Genomic DNA, 25,094 nt, shown 5'->3' with positions numbered 1-25,094 from the left:
TTAGGATCACCACTTTATTTTAAGAATGTGAAATGACAGAATAATAAGAGAGAATTATTTATTTCAGCTTTTATTTCTTTCATCACATTCACAGTGGGTCAAAAATTGACATACACTCAATTAGTATTTGGTAGCATTGCCTTTAAATTGTTTAACTTGGGTCAAACGTTTCAGGTAGCCTTCCACAAGCTTCCCACAATAAGTTGGGTGAATTTTTGGCCCATTCCTCCTGATAGAGCTGGTGTAACTGAATCAGGTTTGAAGCTCGCACACACTTTTTCAGTTCTGCACACACATTTTCTATGGGATTGAGGTCAGAGCTTTGTGATGGCCACTCCAATACCTTGACTTTGTTGTCCTTAAGCCATTTTGCCACAACTTTGGAAGTATGCTTGGGGTCATTGTTCATTTGGAAAACCCATTTGTGACCAAGCTTTAACTTCCTGACTGATATCTTAAGATGTCTTAAGATGTTGCTTCAATATATCCACATCATTTTTGTGCCTCATGATGCCATCTATTTTGTGAAGTGCACCAGTCCCTCCTGCAGCAAAACACCCCCACAGCATAATACTGCTGCCCCCATGTTTAACGGTTAGGATGGTGTTCTTCGGCTTGCAAGCCTCCCCCTTTTTCTTCCAAACATAACGATGGTCATTATGGCCAAACAGTTACATCAGACCAGAGGACATTTCTCTTTGTCCCCATGTGCAGTTGTAAACCGTAGTCTGGCTTTTTTATGGCGGATTTGGAGCAGTGGCTTCTTCCGTGCTGAGCGGCCTTTCAGGTTATGTCGATATATGACTCGTTTTACTGTGGATATAGATACTTTTGTACCTGTTTCCTCCAGCATCTTCACAAGGTCCTTTGCTGTTGTTCTGGGATTGATTTGCACTTTTCGCACCAAAGTATGTTCATCTCTAGGAGACAGAACGCGTCTCCTTCCTGAGTGGTATGACGGCTGCGTGGTCCCATAGTGTTTATACTTGCGTACTATTGTTTGTACAGATGAACGTGGTACCTTCAGGTGTTTGGAAATTGCTCCCAAGGATGAACCAGACTTGTGGAAGTCTACAATTTTTTTGTGAAACAGTGAATTATAAGTGAAATAATCTGTCTGTAAACAATTGTTGGAAAAAGTACTTGTGTCATGCACAAAGTAGATGTCCTAAATGACTTGCCAAAACTATAGTTTGTTAACAAGAAATTTGTGGAGTGGTTGAAAAACGAGTTTTAATGACTCCAACCTAAGTGTATGTAAACTTCCGACTTCAACTGTATCATACTAATTGTAATTTGCAACATATCATACAAAATGGATGCTCGACATCCAGAAATGAATACATACTATACCAAACGTAACATATCACACTAATTTGAGTGTCCTGGATTTTTGTTTGCTATGTTGCTGCAAACTGGTCTCAGAACATTTAGTATTCTACCCCTGAGTCCAGGTTGGTACAGTAAAGACGCCAATGACCCTGTGTACCCCGATTCAAAACAGTCGGTTTTAATGCCTTTCAACAATTGATGTTTGTCTCCCAATAGGGGTTGTTTTTTCTCACAGAAGTTATTGACTGTATGTGACATATGTGTGCATCTACAGTTTTTTTCTCAGTTGCCCAGTGTGAAACTGCACATTTTGAGTCCATTTAGACCACATGATGCATCATCCACTTACTATTCACCATTACATTTATTTTTTATTTTTTATTTAACCTTCATTTAACTAGGCAAGTCAGTTAAGAACAAATTATTATTTACAATGACAGCCTACACCGGCCAAATCCGGACGATACTGGGCCAATTGTGCGCCGCCCTATGGGACTCCCAATCACAGCCGGTTGTGATACAGCTTGGATTCAAACCAGGGTCTGTAGTAATGCCTCAAAGAGATGCAGTGTCTTAGACCGCTGCACCACTCAGGAGCCCAAATAAAACTCTCAACACTCCATCAGAGACAAGAACTTGTTACCCTGCTGAGAGAGTCTGTTCTTTCAAGGAGGGAAGGTCTGTATGACTGAATGAGAGCAGGGAAGCAGTGTTAAAAAAAAGAAGTTTTGTGAGTTTCCTGAGGATATTCACATAGAGGCAGAGAACACGTTGTTGCAATTGAACAAAGGGAAGATTCAAAGATTCTGCGTGTAAAACGTTGACTGCTCAGTATATTAAAATGTACTAAAACTGAGTGCAGTGCTCTTCCATTAAATTCAACCTCATGCCGAGTACAGAATAGGCAGCCTAGGCAGCAGGTAGCCTAGTGGTTAGAGCGTTGGGCCAGATAACCGGAAGGCTGCCAGTTTGAATCCCTAAACCGACAAGGTGAAAAATCTATCAATTGAGCAAGGCACTTAACCCTAATTGCTCAATATTCACTGTTGATTATGGCAGACCTTGGCTGTGAGCCCCACTCTCTGAGGGTGTCTCAGGGGAGTTTGGATAGAAAAAAAAGGTTTCCAATTCACACATGTGTATAATACAAATATAAGCACCCACCAAATGTGTATTTTACTTACAATAGCTGCAAACAGCTAACTGATAAAAGAAAAGAAACACCAACATAAAATGCCTTAAAACCTGTTGGGGCTACAGGTTAGCAATGAACCCCGAGTCGGGATTGCTAACAAGACTGGAAATTCAAAACATCAAAAATCTAATAATTTCAATTTCTCAAACAATCAACTATTTTACACAATTTAAAAGATAAACATCTCCTTAATCTAACCACATTGTTCGATTTTCAAAGAGGCTTTACGGCAAAAGCATAAAGTTAGATTATGTTAGGACAGTACATAGCCACAAAAGTACAAACATCCATTTTCAATTCAAGGTCAGGCGTCACCAAAAGCAGAAACCAGCTAGAATTATGCACTAACCTTTGTCAATCTCCATCAGATGACACTCCTATGACATTATGTTATACAATACATGCATTTTTTGTTCCATCAAGTTCATATTTATATCCAAAAACAGCATTTTACAGTAGCGTGAAATTCAGATTTTTTTCTTCTCTGAAATGCTTCCGGTGAACATAACAAAATTACTATTCGAAAACATTGGTAAATTATAATATTGTCATTCAAAGAATAATATATTATCATCTCGTAATTGCTACCGAATGGCCAGATCTCAAAATAACTTTACTGGGAAATCACATTTTGCAATAAACGGGGTGCTATGCTAAGAACAATAAGCTATGCTATACAGTTAGCATCATCTAATATCGATAATAACATTGTAAATATCCCCTTACCTTTGATTATCTCCATCAGAAGGCACTGCCAGGAATCCCAGGTCCGGAACAAATGTGGTTTCTTTTGACAAAGTTCATAATTTATGTCCAAATAACACCAAGTAGTTAGCGTTCATTATGCTCCCACAAAACGTGGTGGTGGGGGGGGGGGGGGGGGGTTTAAAATCACGCCGAAAAGCTAAAATAACCTAGTAAATAATCTATTTACGTTCGTTCAAACATGTCAAATGTTGTTTAGCATTAATCTTTTGGTCCATTTTTAACGTTAAACATCAGTAATATTTTCACACAACCTATCCTATGTCTAGATACACAATAATGACAAACTCACGCTTCTCAGATTTATCCGCAGGCGCAAAGAAATGAAGTGACGACATGTCAACTTCCTTGCATTCTAATTTGCTCTCTGTTTATCATAGACGCTTCAAACAACTTTATAAAGATCGTTGACATCTAGTGGAAGCCGTAGGTGTTGCGAAATGAATCCTTTCTCACTATGGTATCTATAAAACAATGACACTAAATAGTACAGTCACAAAATTCACATTTTCTTTTATCTATTTTTCACAGGTTTTTGCCTGCAATATGAGTTTTGTTATACTTACAGACACCATTCAAACTGTTTTAGAAAATTCAGAGTGTTTTCTATCCGAATGTGTTAATAATATGCATATCCTAGCTTCTGAGTTGGTGTAGGAGGCAGTTAAAAATGGGCACATATTTTTTTCAAAATTTCTCAATACTGCCCCCGAGCCCCAACAGGTTAATAGGGTGCTAGGCCACTTCGAGCCGACAAAACAGCTTCAATGTACTGTGACATAGATTCTACAAGTGTCTAGAATTCTGTCACGCCCTGATTTGTTTCACCTGTCATTGTGCTTGTCTTCACCCTCCAAGTGTCGCCCATCTTCCCCACTTATCCCCTGGGTATTTATACCTGTCTTTTCTGTCTGTCTGTGCCTGTTCGTCTTGTTTGTTCTAGTCAACCAGCATTTTCTCAGCTCCTGTTTTTCCCCAGTCTCTCTTTTCTAGTCCTCCTGGTTTTGACCACCCTTGCCTCTCCTGACTCTGATCCCACCTGCCTGACCACTCTGCCTGCCCCTGAGCCTGCCTGCCATCCTGTACCTTTGCCGCTACTCTGGATTATCGACCCCTGCCTGTCTTGACCTGTCGTTTGCCTGCCCCTGTTGTTGCAATAGACATAGCCTAGTGGTTAGAGCGTTGGGACTGTAACCGAAATGTTGCTAGATTGAATCCGAGCTGACAAAGTAAAAATCTGTTGTTCTGCTCCTGAACAAGGCAGTTAACCCACTGGTCCTAGGCCATGATTGTAAATAAGAATTTGTTCTTAACTGTATCCCTAATTTACTCGTGTTTCCTTTATTTTGGCAGTTACCTGTACTATGCTAGTCAACTATACATAATGTAATTATAAAATATGCACTTACAGTAGCAGGCTCCGTAAGTGACATAGAAGTTTCGGGGCTGCATACAAAACAGGACTAAATGTTCTTTGCAAAACTTCCTGTGTTACTTTGTCCAACAAAGACCCTAGATTTGTCATTCCTTTGGGGTGCAGTCTGTCAAGGCACACATCTTGTTCGAGTAGCAGTTTGTTTCTGGCGAGAACAGGCTGTCAAACAGGCTCAGTACTAATGGTACTATTTAAGAAACTACAGTATCATGGAAACCTATAGTTCATTACTCTGACCATGGGGAAAACAATCCTAACATGAAATAAACATTCTTTAATTATCATTTTCATATTTTTCCATGATTGAAATAAGTGCAAGCATTGCAACAGAGTCATAGCTCTACTACTCATACTAATTTTCTACTAGTGTTTCATGTTTTCTAATACATAATTGCAAAGCAGCTTTGTCTGGCTGAAAGGATGGCATAATTTGTCCATGATCCCATCTCATTCAAAGGCTTTTTGGTCGCTGTCAGAATTGATGACTTAGCTGCTAAATTAACACATTTTCTGTTGTCCACAAGATTTCAATGAATTTATTTGAATCAGGTACGCTTCCAAAAGCAAACATGTTATATATATGCAATCATCAGATCATGCCAGTTCAGTCTATGTCTCATGTTGTATAACTCTGCTGTATGTCTTTCACAGTAAACAACACATCTGCTAATTTCTTCCTGGTCTTTATTCTTTTTCTAAATTGGAGCCATTCGCCGTTGCCTGTTTTTCCCTTTATCATAGCACTCTTCACACTGTTCAATACCAGCAAGCTTATCCTTTACTTTCTACTCAAGATGGTCTTTCTACTTAACGTCAACAAACGGGCCAACTCAAGATCATCTGACATTGATTCTAGAGACCGAAGAGATTCCTGATGAATGACCAAACTATATATTATCTCATTTCATATCATATTTCATGAGAATAATTCTCTCATGTTTTTTTAATCGCAGTGTCAGATAAAAATACAACTTCAGACCTGGCTGAAAATCACTGGGGAAGCTGCAGAAATTATTGATCAAAGAGCTCATGATCTTAGGCTCTTTCGTCTCCTGTTTCTCTTGCACTCACGCTTCCAAATCCTTAGATCCTTTGCTCTGCTTAGTCACCTCACATATGCACTCTCTCTTGGGTTCTCAGTTCAGCCTGATGGACACAATCAGAGCTCAGATACTGATTGTGAGTAATCAGAAATTTCAATAGCTGCTTTTTCCTCCTCTCTGAGCAGCTAGAAATGTTTTCCACTTGACAGTCAGCAGAACCACTGCATTGCATTCATCAGAACAAGACAGAGTAGAATCAATGCTTTCTCCAGCCCATGCCCAGCATAGCACATTCACTTCACACTATCTTGGTGGAAGGAGTATATTACTTTCCCCAGTAGGACACCTGATTGATATACCCATGTGAACATCTCAGCTGTGAATGGAGTCATGGGAGATTGGAGAGATTGAAATTGTATATCAGATGGGTTATGAAACGTGACTATTTTCTAGTCATACACTCAGACAATTTTCTGTTTGATGGAACATGTCTGTGAAAGGAGAGGAGTAGAATTCTGATGCCGTCATTTACTCCCTCTGGTTGGTAGACAATGCATACAGTCTTGTCTGCCATGTGTCTTCCTGTGGCAGGTCACCTGAGATGGAGCGTTCAATTTGAACATCAATAGTAGATATATTTTTGACTGGGTCATTCTCTGTCTAGATGGAGGTGGTGCATATAATGAAGGCTATGTGGAAAGGTCAGACCCTGTCCTAAATAAAGAACTTTGACTAAGATTAGTTGTGGCTGCAATCTCCTCTGGACTCTTGATGGGGATTCAGTTATTACTCTTTTCCTAAAAAGTAATTATTTGTTCCTCAGTGTTGCCTGGATTCCAGTTATTACAGATCACAGATCACTGCACCTGTACATAGCCCATCTGTAAACAGCCCATCTATCTACCTACCTCATCCCCATACTGTATTTATTTATTTATCTTGCTCCTTTGCACCCCAGTATCTCTACTTGCACATTCATCTTCTGCACATCTACCATTCCAGTGTTTAATTGCTATATTGTAATTACTTCGCACCCATGGCCTATTTATTGCCTTAACTTACCTTATTTGCACTCACTGTATATAGTCTTTTTGTTTTCTTTTGTTCTACTGTATTATTGACTGTATGTTTTGTTTATTCCATGTGTAACTCTGTGTTGTTGTATGTGTCAAATTGCTATGCTTTATCTTGGCCAGGTCGCAGTTGCAAATGAGAACTTGTTCTCAACTAGCCTACCTGGTTAAATAAAGGTGAAATACAATAAATAAATACAATTAGATTTATCAGCAAATGACCCTCGTTATTGCATTCTTAAACACAGGCATTAAGATTTTGTCAAGGGTTCTGTGTGGTCAGAAAAGTTGCACTTTATTTTAATTCCTCTTGCCAAGTGTGAATAATTAACATTTCTACATGTCTACACAAGTGTAAAACATAAGAAAAATATGCACAAAGATTAAACAGTATTTTACATCCCAATCATACCTCTCTCACACACACACACACACACACACACACACACACACACACACACACACACACACACACACACACACACACACACACACACACACACACACACACACACACACACACACACACACACACACACACACACACACACACACCCCCCCCCCCCCCACACACACACACACACACACACACACACACACACACACACACACACACACACACACACACACACACACACACACACACACACACACACACACACACACACACACACACAAATCATTCTGAATCAGCAATGACAGCTGTAAACTTAGACATTATAGCCAGCTATCTGTGGTACACAGACATGTAGGTCTACTACTGCCAAGACACTATATTGTATATGAGGGAAGTCTGGTAGACAGATAAACAACAAATTAATTAATGCTTCAAAGAGGTAATGAATTAAGCGATTGCACAGATGGTTCCATGACTCATCTGCCCCAATCCTATCTCTCACCTTTTTAAAAGTAATTCATTTGGACAAAGAAAAAGATGGTAACATCTCCTTTTAAGTGGTCCTTACTACACTAACTAGTATTGTAGCTAAATGTAACAACTCATAATTACAATGTAATAACAACATGTAACTGGTAGTAATTGCTGTCTGTAATTCCAGAAGTGTAACAACGAATGCTTGTTACAAATGGGCCGGTGTCCACTAAATTTACGAACTTATACAGTACATTACCCATCATGACAACCTGGCCCTCATTTTCAAGCTTCTGGAAGTGCGATCCAAGTGGGATGATAAATACAAGTAATATCTGCAAGTGTACAATGTAATTACTAGGTGTTACACAGGATTTGGCTAGTTAAAATGAATTGTATCTTGAGGGGTACTTGTAATTATAGTTTACCAACATCCAGTTGTGGAACTAATTGTTCTATCTTGCTCTAGTCACTTCTCGCTAGCTAGCTGGGCTCATCTATGTGTGAAGCTGGCCACAATAACGATGAACCATGAAAGTCCCCCATTGAAAGTGATGCAAACGGAGCACACCCTGCATGTTAACGTTATGAGTAAAGTTTGTTCATTTTCTATGTAGCTAAACATTCTCTAGCTTATTATTATGTTAGCACAGATAGAAAAATGTCCCCAATGTCTCACTGGAGTTTTCTCTCCCCGAAAAATATGGTGTGGAGAGGAAGCTCAGTGGCTGGCAGTAGGAGAAAGTTGCAGCGAGATGGATCAATTAAACATATGATCTCAATACAGTTTCTGTTCCCAAATCTAGAATATGTTACGAACAGACTCAGTAGACTGAGTTTTTTAGACTTTACAATTTGCCAGAGTTTCTAAAAATGGTGTTGTTCAGAAGGAGTGCGAGGGCAAATTGAGTTATTGCCCACGCGCACTTGCCCACGCACACAGACTAGGTGTTACCTAATGGAAATATGCAAATTTAGTTAGTTGGTGTTAGCATGCACGCTTATAGCTATCTGGATAACACAAGGACTAGCTAGGTAGCTAGCTAGGTAACATGCGCCGAACACAACAGGTGTTGACCTTACCGTGAAATGCTTACTTACAAGCCCTTAACCAACAGCGCAGATCAATAAATAGAGTTATGAAAATATTTACTAAATAAACTAAAGCAGAATTTTTAAATATTTTTTCAAGCAACACAATAAAATAACAATAACGAGGCTATATACAGGGGAGCGTCTTTTAATAGGCAAGTCCACAACAAAAACAGGTACTATACCAATGACAACTACTACGATAAAAAAAAGAGAATACAGTACTCATGGGAGGAGGAAAAAACCACGCTCCTCAAATTTATAAAAACCCACAGACAAAACAAACGGAAAAAGAAAAATGGATCGGTGACGGCTAGTAGACCGGCGACGCCGACCGCCGAGCACCGCCCGAGCAGGGAGAGGAACCACCCACGGTGGAAGTCGTGACAGTAGTGTCTAATGCTGAATTGTCATAGGCTACAGATTTGAGTCACCACTAGAATAGTTATTTTTATGTTATCTCTTTGTTTCATCTAATTCATCAAATTATTAATCTACCAATAAAAATCCTAAACGAGGGGTTAATACGCTAATATGAAGGAAGTTGTAACCTATAACACACCTCGTTTATTCTCCTCAGGACTTTGAACGGCCCCACAAATCGCGGACCCAGCTTCCAGCAGGGCAGGCGGAGGGACAGGTTCTGGGTCGAGAGCCAGACTCTGTCCCCTGGTTTGTACACGGGGGCCTCTCTGCGGCGACGGTCAGTGCTCTCCTTTTGCCATCCTACAGCTCTTTTAAGGCACTCCTGGACAGCACTCCAGGTCTCCTTCGAGCGCTGAACCCAGTCCTCCACCGCAGGAGCTTCTGTCTGGCTCTGATGCCAAAGCACCAGGACTGGCTGGTAGCCTAATACCACCTGGAAGGGCGACAGGTTAGTAGAGGAGTGACGCAGAGAGTTCTGCGCCATCTCGGCCCATGGCACAAACTTCGCCCACTCCCCTGGCCGGTCCTGGCAATAGGACTGCAGAAACCTGCCCACATCCTGGTTAATACGTTCCACCTGCCCATTACTCTTGGGGTGAAAACCCGAAGTCAAACTGACCGAGACCCCCAGCCTCTCCATAAACGCCCTCCACACCCTGGACGTGAACTGGGGACCCCGATCAGAGACGATGTCCTCGGGCACCCCGTAGTGCCGGAAGACATGCGTAAACAGGGCCTCCGCGGCCTGTAGGGCCGTAGGAAGACCGGGCAAAGGGATCAGACGGCAGGACTTAGAGAACCGATCCACAACGACCAGGATCGTGGTGTTCCCCTGAGAAGGCAGGAGATCCGTAAGGAAATCCACCGACAGGTGGGACCACGGTCGCTGTGGAACAGGGAGGGGCTGTAGTTTCCCTCGCGGCAGGTGCCTAGGAGCCTTACACTGGGCGCACACCGAACAGGAAGAGACATAGTGCCTGACATCCTTAACCAAAGTGGGCCACCAGTACTTCCCTCTCAGGGCCCGCACTGTCCGTTCCACACCAGGATGACCCGAGGAGGGTAGAGTGTGCGACCACCGGATCAGACGATCGCGAACACCAAGCGGGACGTACTTCTGACCAGCGGGACACTGAGGTGGAATAGGTTCTGACTGCCCCGCCCGCTCGATGTCCGCATCCACCTCCCAAACCACCGGTGCCACCAGACAGGAGGCGGGGAGTATGGGAGTAGGATCGATGGTCCGCTCCTCGGTGTCGTGGAGACGCGACAGTGCATCGGCCTTCCGGTTCCGGGAACCTGGAATGTACGACAAGGTGAATTGGAACCTCGTAAAAAACATGGCTCACCTGGCTTGACGAGGGTTAAGTCTCCTCGGTGCCCGGATGTAATCCAGGTTACGGTGATCAGTCCAGATGAGGAAAGGGTGCCGTGCCCCCTCAAGCCAATGTCTCCACACCTTCAGGGCCTCGACCACAGCTAACAACTCCCGGTCCCCCACATCATAGTTGTGCTCCGCCGGACTCAGCTTCTTAGAAAAGAACGCACAGGGGCGAAGCTTCGGAGGCGCACCCGAGCGCTGCGACAGCCCCGCTCCAACGCCAGCCTCGGACGCGTCCACCTCCACTATGAATGGCAAAGAGGGGTCCGGATGAGCCAGCACCGGGGCATCGGTAAACAGAGCCTTCAGACGACTAAAGGCTCTGTCCGCCTCTGCCGACCACCGCAGCAGCACCGGCCCCCCCTTCATCAGTGAGGTTATGGGAGCCGTCACATGACCAAAGCCCCGGATAAACCTCGACCGAGGTAATTGGCAAACCCCAAGAACCGCTGCACCTCCTTCACTGTGGTTGGAGTCGGCCAATTACTCACGGCTGTAACGCGGTCACATTCCACCTCTACCCCATTGGTGGAAATGCAATATCCCAGAAAAGAGACGGCTCGTTTGAAGAACTCACATTTCTCAGCCTTGACGTACAGGTCATGCTCCAGCAGCCGCCCAAGCACTTTACGCACCAGAGACAAGTGCTCGGCACGTGTGGCGGAGTAGATCAAAATGTCATCGATGTATACCACCACACCCTGACCGAGCAGGTCTCTAAGAACCTCGTCTACAAAGGATTGGAAGACGGCGGGAGCATTCTTTAACCCATGCGGCATGACGAGGTACTCATAATGGCCAGATGTGGTACTAAATGCGGTTTTCCCGACCGGGGAGTGGCGCCACCTTCTGTGGACGTTGTGACAGTAACGTCGGACACAGATGGATTGATGATTGAACAGATGGGTTGCAGGCTTTTAGTACTGATGCTTTTTAGCCCACTCATTACTTGTCTGGGAGCCATTAGTTGTATGACCCTGGCAAATACTGCCGTGATTGAACTCATGATTAATTGATGCAACATTGGAAAATAGAGGTAGAGATAGTTTATCATACATAATTCCAGCTGTCATTATGTATTTTTAACTAATGCTAAATTGTCATACATTCTTCTTCTCTACCACAGATTTCCACAAGGTCTCAGACTCTAGGATGGAAAAATGCTTACAAGAAAGAAACAGATGAAGACAGACAGAGTTGTTGATTTCCATTGTTACTTGTAATATTAAAAAGGGGAGAAAAGGACAATCCCATTTAGTAAATTAGCTATCTAGGCTACTCACTCTATAGGCTACAGATTTGAGTCACCACTAGAATAGTTACTTTTATGTTATATCTTTGTTTCATCTAATTCATCAAATTATTAATCTAACAATAAAATTCCTAATTGTTTTGTAAAAAGTACAAGCTCATCTATTCTTTGTAGGAATTTTCACTTGGTAATGAGTACTAGGCCTAAATAATTATATAGAAATGGTTATATATATATTTTACCTTTATTTAAATAGGCAAGTCAGTTAAGAACAAATTCTTATTTTCAATGACGGCCTAGGAACAGTGGGTTAACTGCCTTGTTCAGAGGCAGAACGACCGATTTTTTTACCTTGTCAGCTCGGGGACTTGATCCAACGCTCTAACCACTAGGCTACCTGCCGCCCCTATGTAACACCTTTAATTGCATTGCACTTCTGTTGATATTACATGTACTCTGTGGAATGCAATGGACAATTAACACATTGAAAAATCTATGGCGCACATAACATCTTATACTCACATTCTAATATCGTCCAAAACAGCAAATGGAATCATTCAACAAACTTGTGTAACCTTTACCATTGCAATTGACCTTTCATACAATCTCATTTTCAAGTTAATTCCAACATACACTGTATCACTGGCTGGTTGGTAATTCATTGACTGCAGTATCATGCCATTGTTCATACTGTCAAACCACCCAGCCTAGAACAACAGTTCATCTTTGGAGAGTTAATTTCCCTGTCTGACTCCAGTCGCTTACATTCTGCCTTGACCAGGCAGCAAACATCAGACTGAGTGCCTGTGATAACTCTGGTGTCATTCTGTCAACTGAATCATCTGGGGTTACACTATCTTGACAAACCATAGACTTTCTGATTTGATGGATTGGCCACAAGATGATGTTCTACGACGTCCAATGACATCCTGATGTCCTATGATGTGAGGACTTGTCTGGCCATCTGTCACTAAGCCATTCCCAGATGATTTGTAGTTTCTCCAGTGGGTATCCTAGAGACACAAATATCATTTGAATACTACATTTATCCTTGTTCAACCTTCACACTCCCATTCTTAAGTGGACCTTGTAATGCAGCACAATTATCATTCTAAAAGACATAGCACATTAATATTGGCATTGCTGTAATAGTGGCATTGATGAATCAACCTCCTTGGAAAGACTGCTCTCATGAAACGTACTGCCAATTAATGTAAACTAACTTTTGTTGCCTGTTCTCAAATGATTTATCATCATTTCAAAATTAGACATGTCTGTGACAGTGTATAATAATTTAAATGTTTCTCACATACATTAGACATCCTGTCATTATGAAGAGAATAAAATGACTCCATGTTGTAAGTTGTCTCGATCGATACCTCTTCTGCTATGCCCAAGGCATTCTGCAGCTAACTAGTCTAGTGGCCTAATGAAACTTCTAGAAATCAACTAGACAGAATTTCCTCTGATCTACAGTACGTTCCAAACCACAGAGTAGTGAATGCTCAATTAGTCTTATAGGAGAGCACAACAAAAACAAGATGTACTCGCAGCTATAACTAACAAACATTATTCTGTCTGATCTCTGGTGTTAGAAATCGATGCTCAGAATAAACGGAAAGTTGTGTTGTTTTATCTGAGTTTGAATGTATGAAAACTTCTCTCAGATACTCTGATGTATTTTAGGTATAGATAGAGAGGCTCATATCTGAACACCATGTGATAGAGATAAAAGAACAGATAGAAATACACCTTATGGAACAGAGGGGACTGTGACCAAACACACACAGGCACAGACACATGCACACACATGACAACTTACACACTATATACACATGTACCCCTGGATTTTGTGTTGTAGATATTGTAGTGTGTGCTCTCAAGCAGGGGCGGAAATCCCGGGGGGGACAGGGGGGACACGACCCCCCCCATCCTGGGAAAAATATGATTTGTCCCCCCCAATATATCACTGAAACATAACTATGTAATTGAAATACTATTAATAATACGCAATGAAAGCAATTGTGCTGATTATAGACACTTAATAGCGCGTTTTTAAGTTTCAAAAGATTGCGACCCCCCCACCCTTTGCCTCAAAATGGTTTGATCCACTGCCAGTTCCTTATTTGGCAAGGTAACAGAGTTTATACTGGACCCATCTTAAGAGGTAAATTAGTCATACTGCCATATTGTTTACGGTCTGTCTGTCTTTCACTGTCTTTATTAATTCCGTCCTGTTTCTCTATTCATACTTTCCTGTTTTTACGTCAGTTTGATACATGTATTTGATACATTATGAATATGGTATTCAGGTGAGGTTATCTATGAGATTATCGGTTTACTGTTGTGCGCATTCAGTTTGCCTACAAAATAGCTTTACACACATACCTCATTTAATACAAACACAATGCCATACACATTTCAAAATCTATCGTAAACCAAACATTTCACATTACAGCTAAATTAAAAGCATGGATTTAGAGTAGACATAACACAAGGTATGTGTATCTACTGTCTGAAAGGCACTCAATGAACGTAACTGACGTGAGGTTAATCCAGTCAATCGTGCACACACACTAGCTGAATATGCAGAGCTAGCGGGCAAATATTAACTATTAAGCTAGCTAGTACCTATTCCATTTATGTGGCCTCGTCAAAGATGGAATCTTTGCTATCGTCAATTTATTCCAAGATCAGCATGCAGATGATGTAAGTTAGTGCTTCAAAGTCCCTGTGATAAGGTTAGCGATAAACTGAAGTCCAAACTGAACAGAACTACACTCTCTTCTAACATTGTCTTAAATATCGCAAGGGAACTTTTATTTATTTATTTTATTTCACCTTTATTTAACCCGGGTAGCAAAGATTATAGCAAACACCACTGAAACGGAATTGATGCTCGCTAGCTTTGCAAATTCAGCTATTGTTGGAAGCCAGCCAATATGAAACAAACTATTAAAATTACAAAAGGTTGCAGCATATGTTGTGTAAATGGTGAACTCATACAGCTGTCAACTCTTGTCATTTTAATCCGTTTCACATTTGCTAGCTACCTTTTAGATCGAAGCCCAAATAGAATGATAAAAGATAAAATGATAGAAGCCCATCTCCTACTGTAAATAACCTACACACTGTGTGTGTGTGTAGCCAGCCAGCCAGGTAGAGAAATGGCAGAAAAATAAAAGACGGACATCAGAGTATTTTTCAGTACACCAAAACGCAACGTAAGAACCCTAGTAGCCTAATATCTCAAAGACTAGTTGATAAAATGTTCATAGGAAAGAAATGAAATTCAAATGGAAATGTTTCACAATGATGTCATTAGGCAGAGCAGGCAACAGATGGCACACAGACAGCAGAGTTGGGGACAGACTGGCAGAGACAGGGAGTCTCAGGTAAGTTTGTTGAGTCTTTGTTTGGCAACATTATGAAAGGTTCTCAATTTCTTTGACTTGTAAAATAGGAACATAATTGGAAAATGCCATGGATACCCCCACTCCCAACTTAAACTGGTGACTGAACTAAGATTTGTTAAAGGCAATGGTATTGCTGTTGTGATTAGTTGTGAAGTTTTGGGTACCGGTAGTTAGGAGTACGGCAAACACATTATTTCTTTGGTTCCTCAATATACATTTACCATATTACAATGTAGGCTATGTGTTACAGCACTACTTTTGGTGTCCCCCTCTTGAGAAAATTTCATGTAATTGTCCCCTCCAAAGTTGATATCAGATTTTCGCCCTGCTCTCAGGCCACTACTCTACTATTACATATTATGTGCTAGTAGAGTAGTGGCCCGAGGGCACACACTCAATGTGTCGTGAAATCTGTTGTGCAATGTATTGTAATGTTTTTTAAATTGTATAACTGCCTTAATTTTGCTGGACCCCAGGAAGAGTAGCTGCTGCCTTAATAAATAATAAATACAAATACACACCTTTAATAACAGATCACACAAAGGATTTCCAAATATTTCCCCCCAACAGGTCTTGACAATTACTTACAGTACTTATGTCTGTTAAGCTTGTTATATATACACTGTACATGCCAAGGTGGCACTGGAGTGACAAGCTGAACTACTGTGGTTTATCAACTGAAACTCACCCACTGTTCAAGTCCACTGACTACACAAACCACCCACATACACATATTGAGGCGTGGGAAGTTGATGTATTTAACATTCTCAGCACTCGACCACTTCCTTGATTAGAATGCTGAGATATGTACAGGTAACAAAGAAGTGGCATTACAATTATTGACATGCACAATGCAGTGTAACAACAATATTAGTACCAAGGTTATTCTATTAAATGAGAACTGAAACTAAAATAAACACTAAAATTGAATAACTATTTAGTAAACTGAAATTAAAATTAAAATGAAAAACATGTACTGAAAGTACTATATTTGACTGCAAAATGAACTAAAATAAAATAAAAACCATCATAAATTATGTTTAGTTTTAGTTTTTTTCTACCTGGCTAAAATCAAATGGGGTTTTCAAGCTTTTTTTCTAATGGGGTTTTTGAGCTTGTAAATATGGTGGGTAAATGCTGCAAGTTAGATGCAAATGTTTCAAATAGGCCTAGTTTGTGCATCATCATCACTAGCTATCACTAGCTAATGGAAGAAATCCGAGGGCGAGCACGGAGCTTGACTGGGGCAAGCTGGAGCAGCTTGTGCAGTTGCTGGAGCTGTTCACAATCTACATCAACCAACTTCAAACTGGATCCTCTGGCAGCCAACTTCGATCCAACCCCTGCAGCAGCTTGCTTGATGGACCCAAGCGTGTCTCTGGCACTTCGCTCAACAGAGATGGAGCCACTGATGAGGGAAGCAGAGTCTTTGTACTTCAGCAAATCAGGGGGTACAGCCGTGGAGCAGCAGGACCCCCAAAGGTGCCAGCACTTTGAATCCAGCAAGCATATCAACCACAGTCCTTCAGAAATATAGCTTTGTTGCATCAAAGATTGTGTCTTAGGGGGAGGGTCAACCTGGCAGGTAATTAAGTGCCCCGTGTGAGCTGCGGAAATACCTGGAAGAGATAAAGGGGGCATGTTTACAGAGTCAAGTCAACAGTTTTGTTAGGCAAGGATGGCTGTTTATCCAAAGCTGTACCCTGTGGTGCTGGATCTGGTTTCTGCCCCTGCGTTTGTGGAGAGAATATTCAGCCTGTCATCATGCTTGAGAAACCGAACGACCACCTCTCTGGAACGCAGAGTCAACTTGAAGATAAACCAGAAAATCGTGTTTGGTTAAACACACACACACACACACACACACACACACAGACACAGACACAGACACACACAGACACACAGACACACACACACACACACACACACACACACACACACACACACACACACACACACACACACACACACACACACACACACACACAGAGATAGAAAAACACCCAATTAAATCATGGCACATTTGACATGTTATGTTTACAGTGCATTCAGAAAGTATTCAGAGCCCTTGAATTGTTACACATTTTGTTACGTTGTTGCCTTATTCTAAAATGGATTAAAAAAAAAATATATAATATATATAAGTTGAAGTCAGAAGTTTGCATACACTTTAGGCAAATACATTCAAACTCAGTTTTTCACAATTCCTGAAATGTAATCCTAGTAAAAATTCCCTGTTTTAGGTCAGTCAGGATCACAACTTTATTTTAAGAATGTGAAATGTCAGAATAATAGTAGAGAGAACGATTGCTTTTATTTCTTTCATCACATTCCTAGTGGGTCAGAAGTTTACATACACTCAATTAGTATTTGGTAGCATTGCCTTTAAATTGTTTAACTTGGGTCAAACGTTTCGGGTAGCCTTCCACAAGCTTCCCACAATAAGTTGGGTGAATTTTGGCCCATTCCTCCTGACAGAGCTGGTGTAACTGAGTCAGGTTTGTAGGCCTCCTTTCTCACACACTTTTTCAGTTCTGCCCACAATATTTTTTTTATGGGATTGAGGTCAGGGCTTTGTGATGGCCACTCCAATACCTTGACTTTGTTGTCCTTAAGCCATTTTGCCACAACTTTGGAAGTATGCTTGGGGTCATTGTCCATTTGGAAGACCCATTTGCAACCAAGCTTTAACTTCCTGACTGATGTCTTGAGACGTTGCTTCAATATATCCACATAATTTTCCTTCCTCAGGATGCCATCTATTTTGTGAAGTGCACCAGTCCCTCCTGCAGCAAAGCACCCCCGTGCTTCATGGTTGGGATGGTGTTCTTACATCAGCCATGACATCATTTTCTGGAATTTTCCAAGCTGTTTAAAGGCACAGTCAACTTAGTGTATGTAAACTTCTGACCCACTGGAATTGTGATATAGTGAATTATAAGTGAAATAATCTGTCTGTAAACAATTGTTGGAAAACTTACTTGTGTCCTGCACAGACTTGTCAAAACTATAGTTTGTTAACAAGAAATTTGTGGAGTGGTTGAAAAACGAGTTTTAATGACTCCAACCTAAGTGTATGTAAACTTCCAACTTCAACTCTATATATATTTTATATATATATTCTCTCATAAATCTACATACAATACCCCAAAAACAGGTTTTTAGAATTTTTGTTCTCCCATTCTTCTCTGCAGATCCTCCCAAGCTCTGTCAAGTTGGATGGGGAGCGTCGCTGCACAGCTATTTTCCGGTCTCTCCAGAGATGTTCAAACGGGTTCAAGTCCGGGCCTCTATGTAGTCCACTCGAGGACATTCAGAGACTTGTCGCGAAGCCAGTCCTGCGTTGTCTTGACTGTGTGCTTAGGGTCGTTGTCCTGTTGGAAGGTGAACCTTTGCCCTAGTCTGAGGTCCTGAGAGCTTTGGAGCAGGTTTTCATCAAGGATCTCTCTGTACTTTGCTTCGTTCATCTCTCCCTTGATCCTGACAAGTCTCGCAGTACCTGCCACTGAAAGATATCCCTACAGCATGATGCTGCAACCACCATGCTCCACCATAGGGATAGTGCCATGTTTCCTCCAAATGTGACGCTTGGTATTCACGCAAAAGAGTTCAATCTTGGTTTCATCAGACCAGAGAATCTTGTTTCTCATGGTCTGAGAGTCCTTTAGGTGCCTTTTGTCAAACTCCAAGCAGGCTGTCATGTGCCTTTTACTGAGGAGAGGGTTCCGTCTGGCCACTCTACCATAAATGCATGATTGGTGGAGTGCTGCAGAAATGGGTGTCCTTCTGGAAGGTTGTCCCATCTCCACAGAGGAACTCTAGAGCTCTGTCAGAGTGACCATCGGGTTCTTGGTCACCTCCCTGACCAAAGCCCTTCTCCCTCGATGGCCCAGTTTGGCCAGGCAGTCACCTCTAGGACGAGTCTTGGTGGTTTCCAACTTCTTCCATTTAAGAATGATGGATGCCACTTTCTTGGGGACCTTCAATGCTGCAGAAATGTTTTGGTGTCCTTCCCCAGATCTGTATATGAAATATGAAGAGTGGTACCCAATGATGTGTTGTGTTGGATTTGCAACAAACATAATACTTTGTGTTCAGGAGAAAAGGTAAATTTCTTTGCCACATTTTTTGCAGTATTACTTTAGTGCCTTATTGCAAACAGGATGTTTTGGAATATTTGTATTCTGTACAGGCTTCCTTCTTTTCACTCTGTAATATATGTTAGTATTGTGGAGTAACTACAATTGTTGTTGATCCATCCGCAGTTATCTCCAGTGTTGGGGAGTAACGGGTTACATGTAATCCGTTACATGTAAGGGATTACAAAAAACGGTAACTGTAATTCGTTACATTACTAGCAGAAATATTGTAAACAGATTACAGATACTTTTAAAAACTAGATGATTACTTTGAGGATTACTTTTAAATTCAGAAAGAATGTTTGCAAAAAAAAATCTTTGACACTTCTGTTTTCTCAATGATATTCAAATCTGCATTGAAAAAAGGCCCAAGTTTAAGTTTGTTCCACCTGAGCGAGTTTGACCACAAGTCAGAGACCCCTATGATGACACAACAAATGTGTTTGATGGATCGAGGGGAAAGAGGAAGGAACAGACTTTTGTAGGCTATAGTCCAAGCTACAGTATGTCTTCCAATGGTGCGACTGCTGTCAGACTGCTGTCGGCATTCAAAGATTATCCAATTTGAATCAACGTTTGGAGGTAATGATGACAGCAGTGGTGTGGTCTACTGCGATACGGATATCACTTATTATTGATATCTACATAGCGCATTGATGTGAATCACACTATTGCTCTCTCATTTAGCTATTTGCGGCTTATTGATTGGGGTTGTTGTGGATGGCTGTTCGCAAATCTAAATGTGTATTTGAACCCAATAATGGTTTAATTGAAAATGTTTAAGCTGCCTATCAATCGTTGTTTTTTAAACCAGTGGAGAGCCAGTAAAAAATACGCCCTTGCAAGAGATGCATAGTGCGGATTCAAGCCAATGGAATAAAAGTGGGTCTTTCCTTCTTAATGTGTTTGAGCCAATCAGTTGTGTTGTGACAAGGTAGGGGTGGTATACAGAAGATAACCCTATTTGGTAAAAGATCAAGCCCATATTATGGCAAGAACAGCTCAAATATGCAAAGAGAATACGACAATCCATCATTACGTTAAGACATGAAGGTCAGTCAATGTGGAAAATTTCAAGTGCAGTCGCAAAAACCATCAAACGCTGTGATGAAACTGGCTCTCATGAGGACCGACACAGGAAAGGAAGACTCAGAGTTACCTCTGCTGCAGAGGATAAGTTCATTAGAGTTACCAGCCTCAGAAATTGCAGGCCAAATAAATGCTTCACAGAGTTCAAGTAACAGACACATCTCAACATCAACTGTTCAGAGGAGACTGAGTGAATCAGGCCTTCATGGTTGGATTGCTGCAAAGAAACCACTACTAAAGGACACCAATAAGAAGAAGAGACTTGCTTGGGCCAAAACAACATGAGCAATGGACATTAGACCAGTGGAAATCTGTCATTTGGTCTGATGAGTCCAAATTTGTGATTTTTGAAATCTCAAATTTGAGATTTCTTTGTCAGTGGGCAAACGTACAAAATCAGTAGGGGATCAAATACTTTTTTCCCTCACTGTGTGTGTATATATATATATATATTTGCATTTGTTCCTTATTCCTCATCTCTAAATGTGTGAATTGTACACTCTTAAAAAAAAGGTCCTATATGGAACCTAAAAGGGTTCTTTGGCCTTCCCCATAGGAGAATCCTTTGAAGAACCCTTTTGGGTTCCATGTAGGACCTTTTCCACAGAGGGTTCTACATGCAACCCAAAAGGGTTCTATATTGAACCAAAAAGGGTTCTCCCTGGAACAAAAAATAGTTATCCTATGGGGACAGCCGAAGAAACCTTTTTGAACCCTTGTGTATCATGTAAATTTGATGAAGCCAACAATGCGATCAACCAAACAGAGCTAGTGCATTCATTCTGTATATACTGTATAGGTGTGACTTTCTCTCAGACTGTCGCTGTGTCAGTGACATCCATTCCGTCTGGACTGTGTTGAATGGGTGTTAGCGGCAGAGGCAGTCCCTCCTGCCCCAGTCCATGCTCCTGATCCTGGCTCTGCCCCTGCCTCTGCCCCTGTCTCAGGCCCTGGCAGCTGTGTGTCCCTGCATCGGCTCTACTCTCCTCCAGCATGGCACTAGTCCACAGCCCCTTGAAGACTCTGTTGAGCCCCACCTTAGAGAGCCACAAGCAACATAGAAGGTTCCGGAAGGCTGAGCGAAACTCTGGGCTGTGGCAGTAGATGATGGGGTTGAGGCCTGAGTTCAGGTAGCCCAGCCAGTTGAGCAGAATAAAAACTTCCCTGGAGGGGATATCTGGGTCAAACACCTTGATGATGTTGGACACAAAAAAGGGCAACCAGCACAGAGTAAAGGTCCCCATGATGATCCCCAGGGTCTTGATGGCTTTGTGTTCCTTTAGGACAGTTAGCCGAGTGTGCCTGCGGCCCTGGCTCCTCCACTGTATGGAGTCAAAAATGAAGCTGCTCCCAGCCCTGCCGATGTTCCCAGTCCTGTTCCTGCTCCCAGCTCTGCCAGTGATGCTCCCATCCCTGCCATTGGGACTCCCAGGGCTGACTAGGTGCCACTCTGACGGGGGGATGTCACACCAACTGAGGAAACGCAGCTTGTTTTCATTCATCAGCCTGACCTGCCGTGTGGCGATGAGGAAGACACTACTGTAGATGAAGATCATGATCATCAGGGGGACGTAGAAGGACACAACAGAGGACCCGATGGCGTAGGGCATGTTGGTGATGAAGTCACAGCAGCGTGGCTCCTCGTAGCACTGCGTGCTCCCGGTGTCGTTATGAGCACGCCACGACTGGCTCATGATTGGGACGATAGAGACGAGGGCTGCCACACCCCACACCACACACACCATGAGCCACGCCTGACGTTTCCCCAGCAGAGACTGGTACCTGAGAGGCCGTGTGATGGCGATATAGCGGTCCACAGCGATGGTGCAGAGCGTCTCAATGCTGGCTGTCACACAGAGGACATCCATGGATGTCCAGAGCTCACAGGCTGTGCCGCTAAGGAGCCAGTCCCCGGTCACCACTAGGGAGGCCCCCAGCGGCTGCACCAGGCAGCCCATGATAAGGTCAGCACAGGCCAGGGAGGTGACAAAGATGTTGGTGGTGGTCTGGAGGTGGAGGGTGCGGGCGATGGTGAGGATGACCAGTAGGTTGCCAGCAACCGTCATGAAGATAATGACCACCAGAACAGGCATCACCAATGGTTCAGCCGGAGGGTGGTAAGGTCCAGAACTGTGGTTGTTCATACTCTACACAGTCAGTCAGACGACCACTCAGAAAGCCCTGAAGGACACGAGAGGGACTAATTTAATCACATGTTAAGTGATTGCTCAGTTTCTAGTTAGCAGGTCAAACAGGTGAAATGAAATCATGCAGTCTGTTACTCAATAGCTTCTCTCTTAGTCTCCTAATACACTTTCAGTTTTTTCAGAGTATTACATTATATTCTTGAAGTGATATGATTTTGATGAGCAAAGTGCATAATATGCTTGCATGATAGCAGTTTGACTGGGTGGAATCCAGATTTGATGGCTTGATCATCAAGACAAAGGAAAATAGGGAGAAGTTTGTCAAACTGCAGCAGCTCACAGCAGACAAGTTAGATCTGCCGCAAAATGTCTTCTCCACTGTTGGACCTTGTTCAGTTTTTTTCTTGACAAAGAGAACAGAGAGCAACAATAGCAAGACAAAAAGCAAGGTTTGGATAATCCAAAAGCGTCCTAAATCGATAATGCGTATAACTAAACTTTTAGTGCCTCCCAAAAATATTTTTCATTTTAATTTATTAAACTAAAGCATTTTAATATGTAAACTGTATATCTGTTTTCTACTGACTCTATTATAGATGATTAATTATGATGAATTAACTATTATAAAATAAACGAATAAGCCAATAATAACAACAACTCTATCAGTAGAAAAAAGTGAATACGTCACAACAACCATACCTTAGTGAATGTGCTCACGGAGAGTTTGTTTGTTGGCTTGATGTCACCTTGGTGGAGGACATTATAATAAAAAAACAGTCCCGCTTCAAAACAATGATCTCTGGTACGGAAGTTGCTCATGCAGAGCAGCCTTCTAGCTCAACTCTCTCCCTGCACGTGCTGCATGCAGTGTGATCTAAATGTATCTTGCAGAGCCAACTCTGTGGTTTTGTCTATTGCAAAAGGGCTTCTCTTATTTTTGCTTTCTGTGTAACACAAGAAACAACATCTAAGTCTTCACCAATTTTCCCATGGTATAAGCTGATGCTATAGGTTGACAGTCTTCAGAAACTTCAGATAGCATACTGATGATTCTTCCCATTTACTTCTGCCTTGGCTTTTGGGGACTTTGACTTCTGTTCCATGGATCTTTTATATGCCTGACTTTTGTTACGGATCTCCAGTCCACCAGTGTGCGGTTCAGGTTCAAGCTGTGGATAAACTTTCCTCACAGACCATATCAAATCAAATGTATTTATAAAGCTGTTTTAACATCAGCAGATGTCACAAAGTGCTTATACAGAAACCCAGCCTAAAACCCCAAATGCAGATGTAGAAGCATGGTGGCTAGGAAAAACTCCCTAGAAAGGCAGGAACCTAGGAAGAAGCCTAGAGAGGAACCAGGCTCTGAGGGGTGTCCAGTGCTCTTCTGGCTGTGCCAGGGGGAGATTATAACAGTACATGGCCATTAAGACCAGATCATAGCCTCCAGCAGGGGGAGAAGTCAGGGTGTGAAGGTTCACACAGGGAGGAGAGACACAACTCAGGCACACCATTTTCACTGACCTTTCAACCCTTATCTTCAGAGTTCAGACTTTCTCCCCTCAGACCTCATGGTCACTGAAAAACTACAATTTAAGATATTTTTATTTTTTTGCTGATGGTATTGACCTTATAATCTCATCTGAATTAAATGACCATAGAATAACTATTCATATCTCATCATGGGGTTAAGCTGCAGTTACGTTAAATTAGGTGGCAGTTTTCTCAGTGCAGAGAAAATCTTGCTTTTTGTCTTCTTAATCTTTTGAATAGACTAGAGAGTCTTACGCTTCATGCTGCATGTCTCCTCTGTGAAGGAATTCAAATTAAGTGTTTTCCTGTCTGGCTTCCCTTTCTGAGACATGTTTGTCTTAGTGGTAATTGTACCCCGACATGGAACACCAACCTGGGTATCCATCACCTGGTATAAAGATGGACATACAGTATCGACCCCATATTGTGCGAAGTGGAGACACGACATGGTGTAATTACCAGAGCTGGTTAACACGGGATCATCCAGCTGCAGACACCAAACCGTTGGAAATGTGTTGTTCTGGCTATTTGTGTGAACAGGATGTTGACTGTTGGTGTGATAGGGTGGTGGTCTGATCAGTTTCATTACAATAGCCTGTATAACAGCCTGGACTTGGAACTTGATATATAGGAACCTCACAGAGCACTAAAACCCAGGTATGATTCAAAACAACCCAAACAAACCACAAAATTCCCATTGAGCTTTGGCATTGTGAAAACAAACCACAAAATATGCTTATAGAATGAAGTTAACTAGATGTGTGTACTGATGAAATTCCTGTTAAATTCCCAACAAGGCTGTGTACTCATGCAGTTTAATATTTTAACAGTATAAGGTCTCTCTTCTCGGAGCCAGTGAAGTGATCCACCAACTGTAAAGCTTATGGAATAATCTTTAGTTTAGA

General features: G+C 42.0%; 1 protein-coding gene across 2 annotated transcripts; it reads right to left on the bottom strand.

The window, feature by feature from the left end:
- Positions 1–14,020: 14,020 nt before the first annotated feature.
- Positions 14,021–23,680, bottom strand: LOC106568263 (beta-3 adrenergic receptor). 2 transcript variants are annotated; one of them, XR_014380184.1, is made up of 3 exons: positions 23,356–23,680; positions 16,984–22,690; positions 14,021–16,900 (listed from the first exon to the last, which is right to left on the bottom strand). XR_014380184.1 is itself a non-coding variant. In XM_014138435.3 (2 exons), the coding sequence occupies exon 2, from the start codon at positions 22,651–22,653 to the stop codon at positions 21,322–21,324; it is 1,332 nt and encodes a 443-aa protein (XP_013993910.1). In that variant the 5' UTR covers positions 22,654–22,690; positions 23,356–23,680; the 3' UTR covers positions 14,021–21,321. The 2 variants fall into 2 exon arrangements, 1 of the variants encoding a protein (XP_013993910.1); XM_014138435.3 differs by having other exon boundaries at positions 14,021–22,690.
- Positions 23,681–25,094: the final 1,414 nt, after the last annotated feature.

This window comes from Salmo salar, chromosome 13 (genome assembly GCF_965601325.2).
Source record: "Salmo salar chromosome 13, fSalSal1, whole genome shotgun sequence".
Lineage (NCBI taxonomy): Eukaryota > Metazoa > Chordata > Actinopteri > Salmoniformes > Salmonidae > Salmo > Salmo salar.
The sequence above is the reverse complement of the archived record's forward strand: the minus strand, read 5'-3'. Positions and strand labels throughout refer to the sequence as shown.

What these genes read in the sequence shown, in the direction of transcription:
- LOC106568263 (XM_014138435.3), bottom strand. Translation starts at nt 22,653, where the DNA reads ATGAACAACCACAGTTCTGGACCTTACCACCCTCCGGCTGAACCATTG.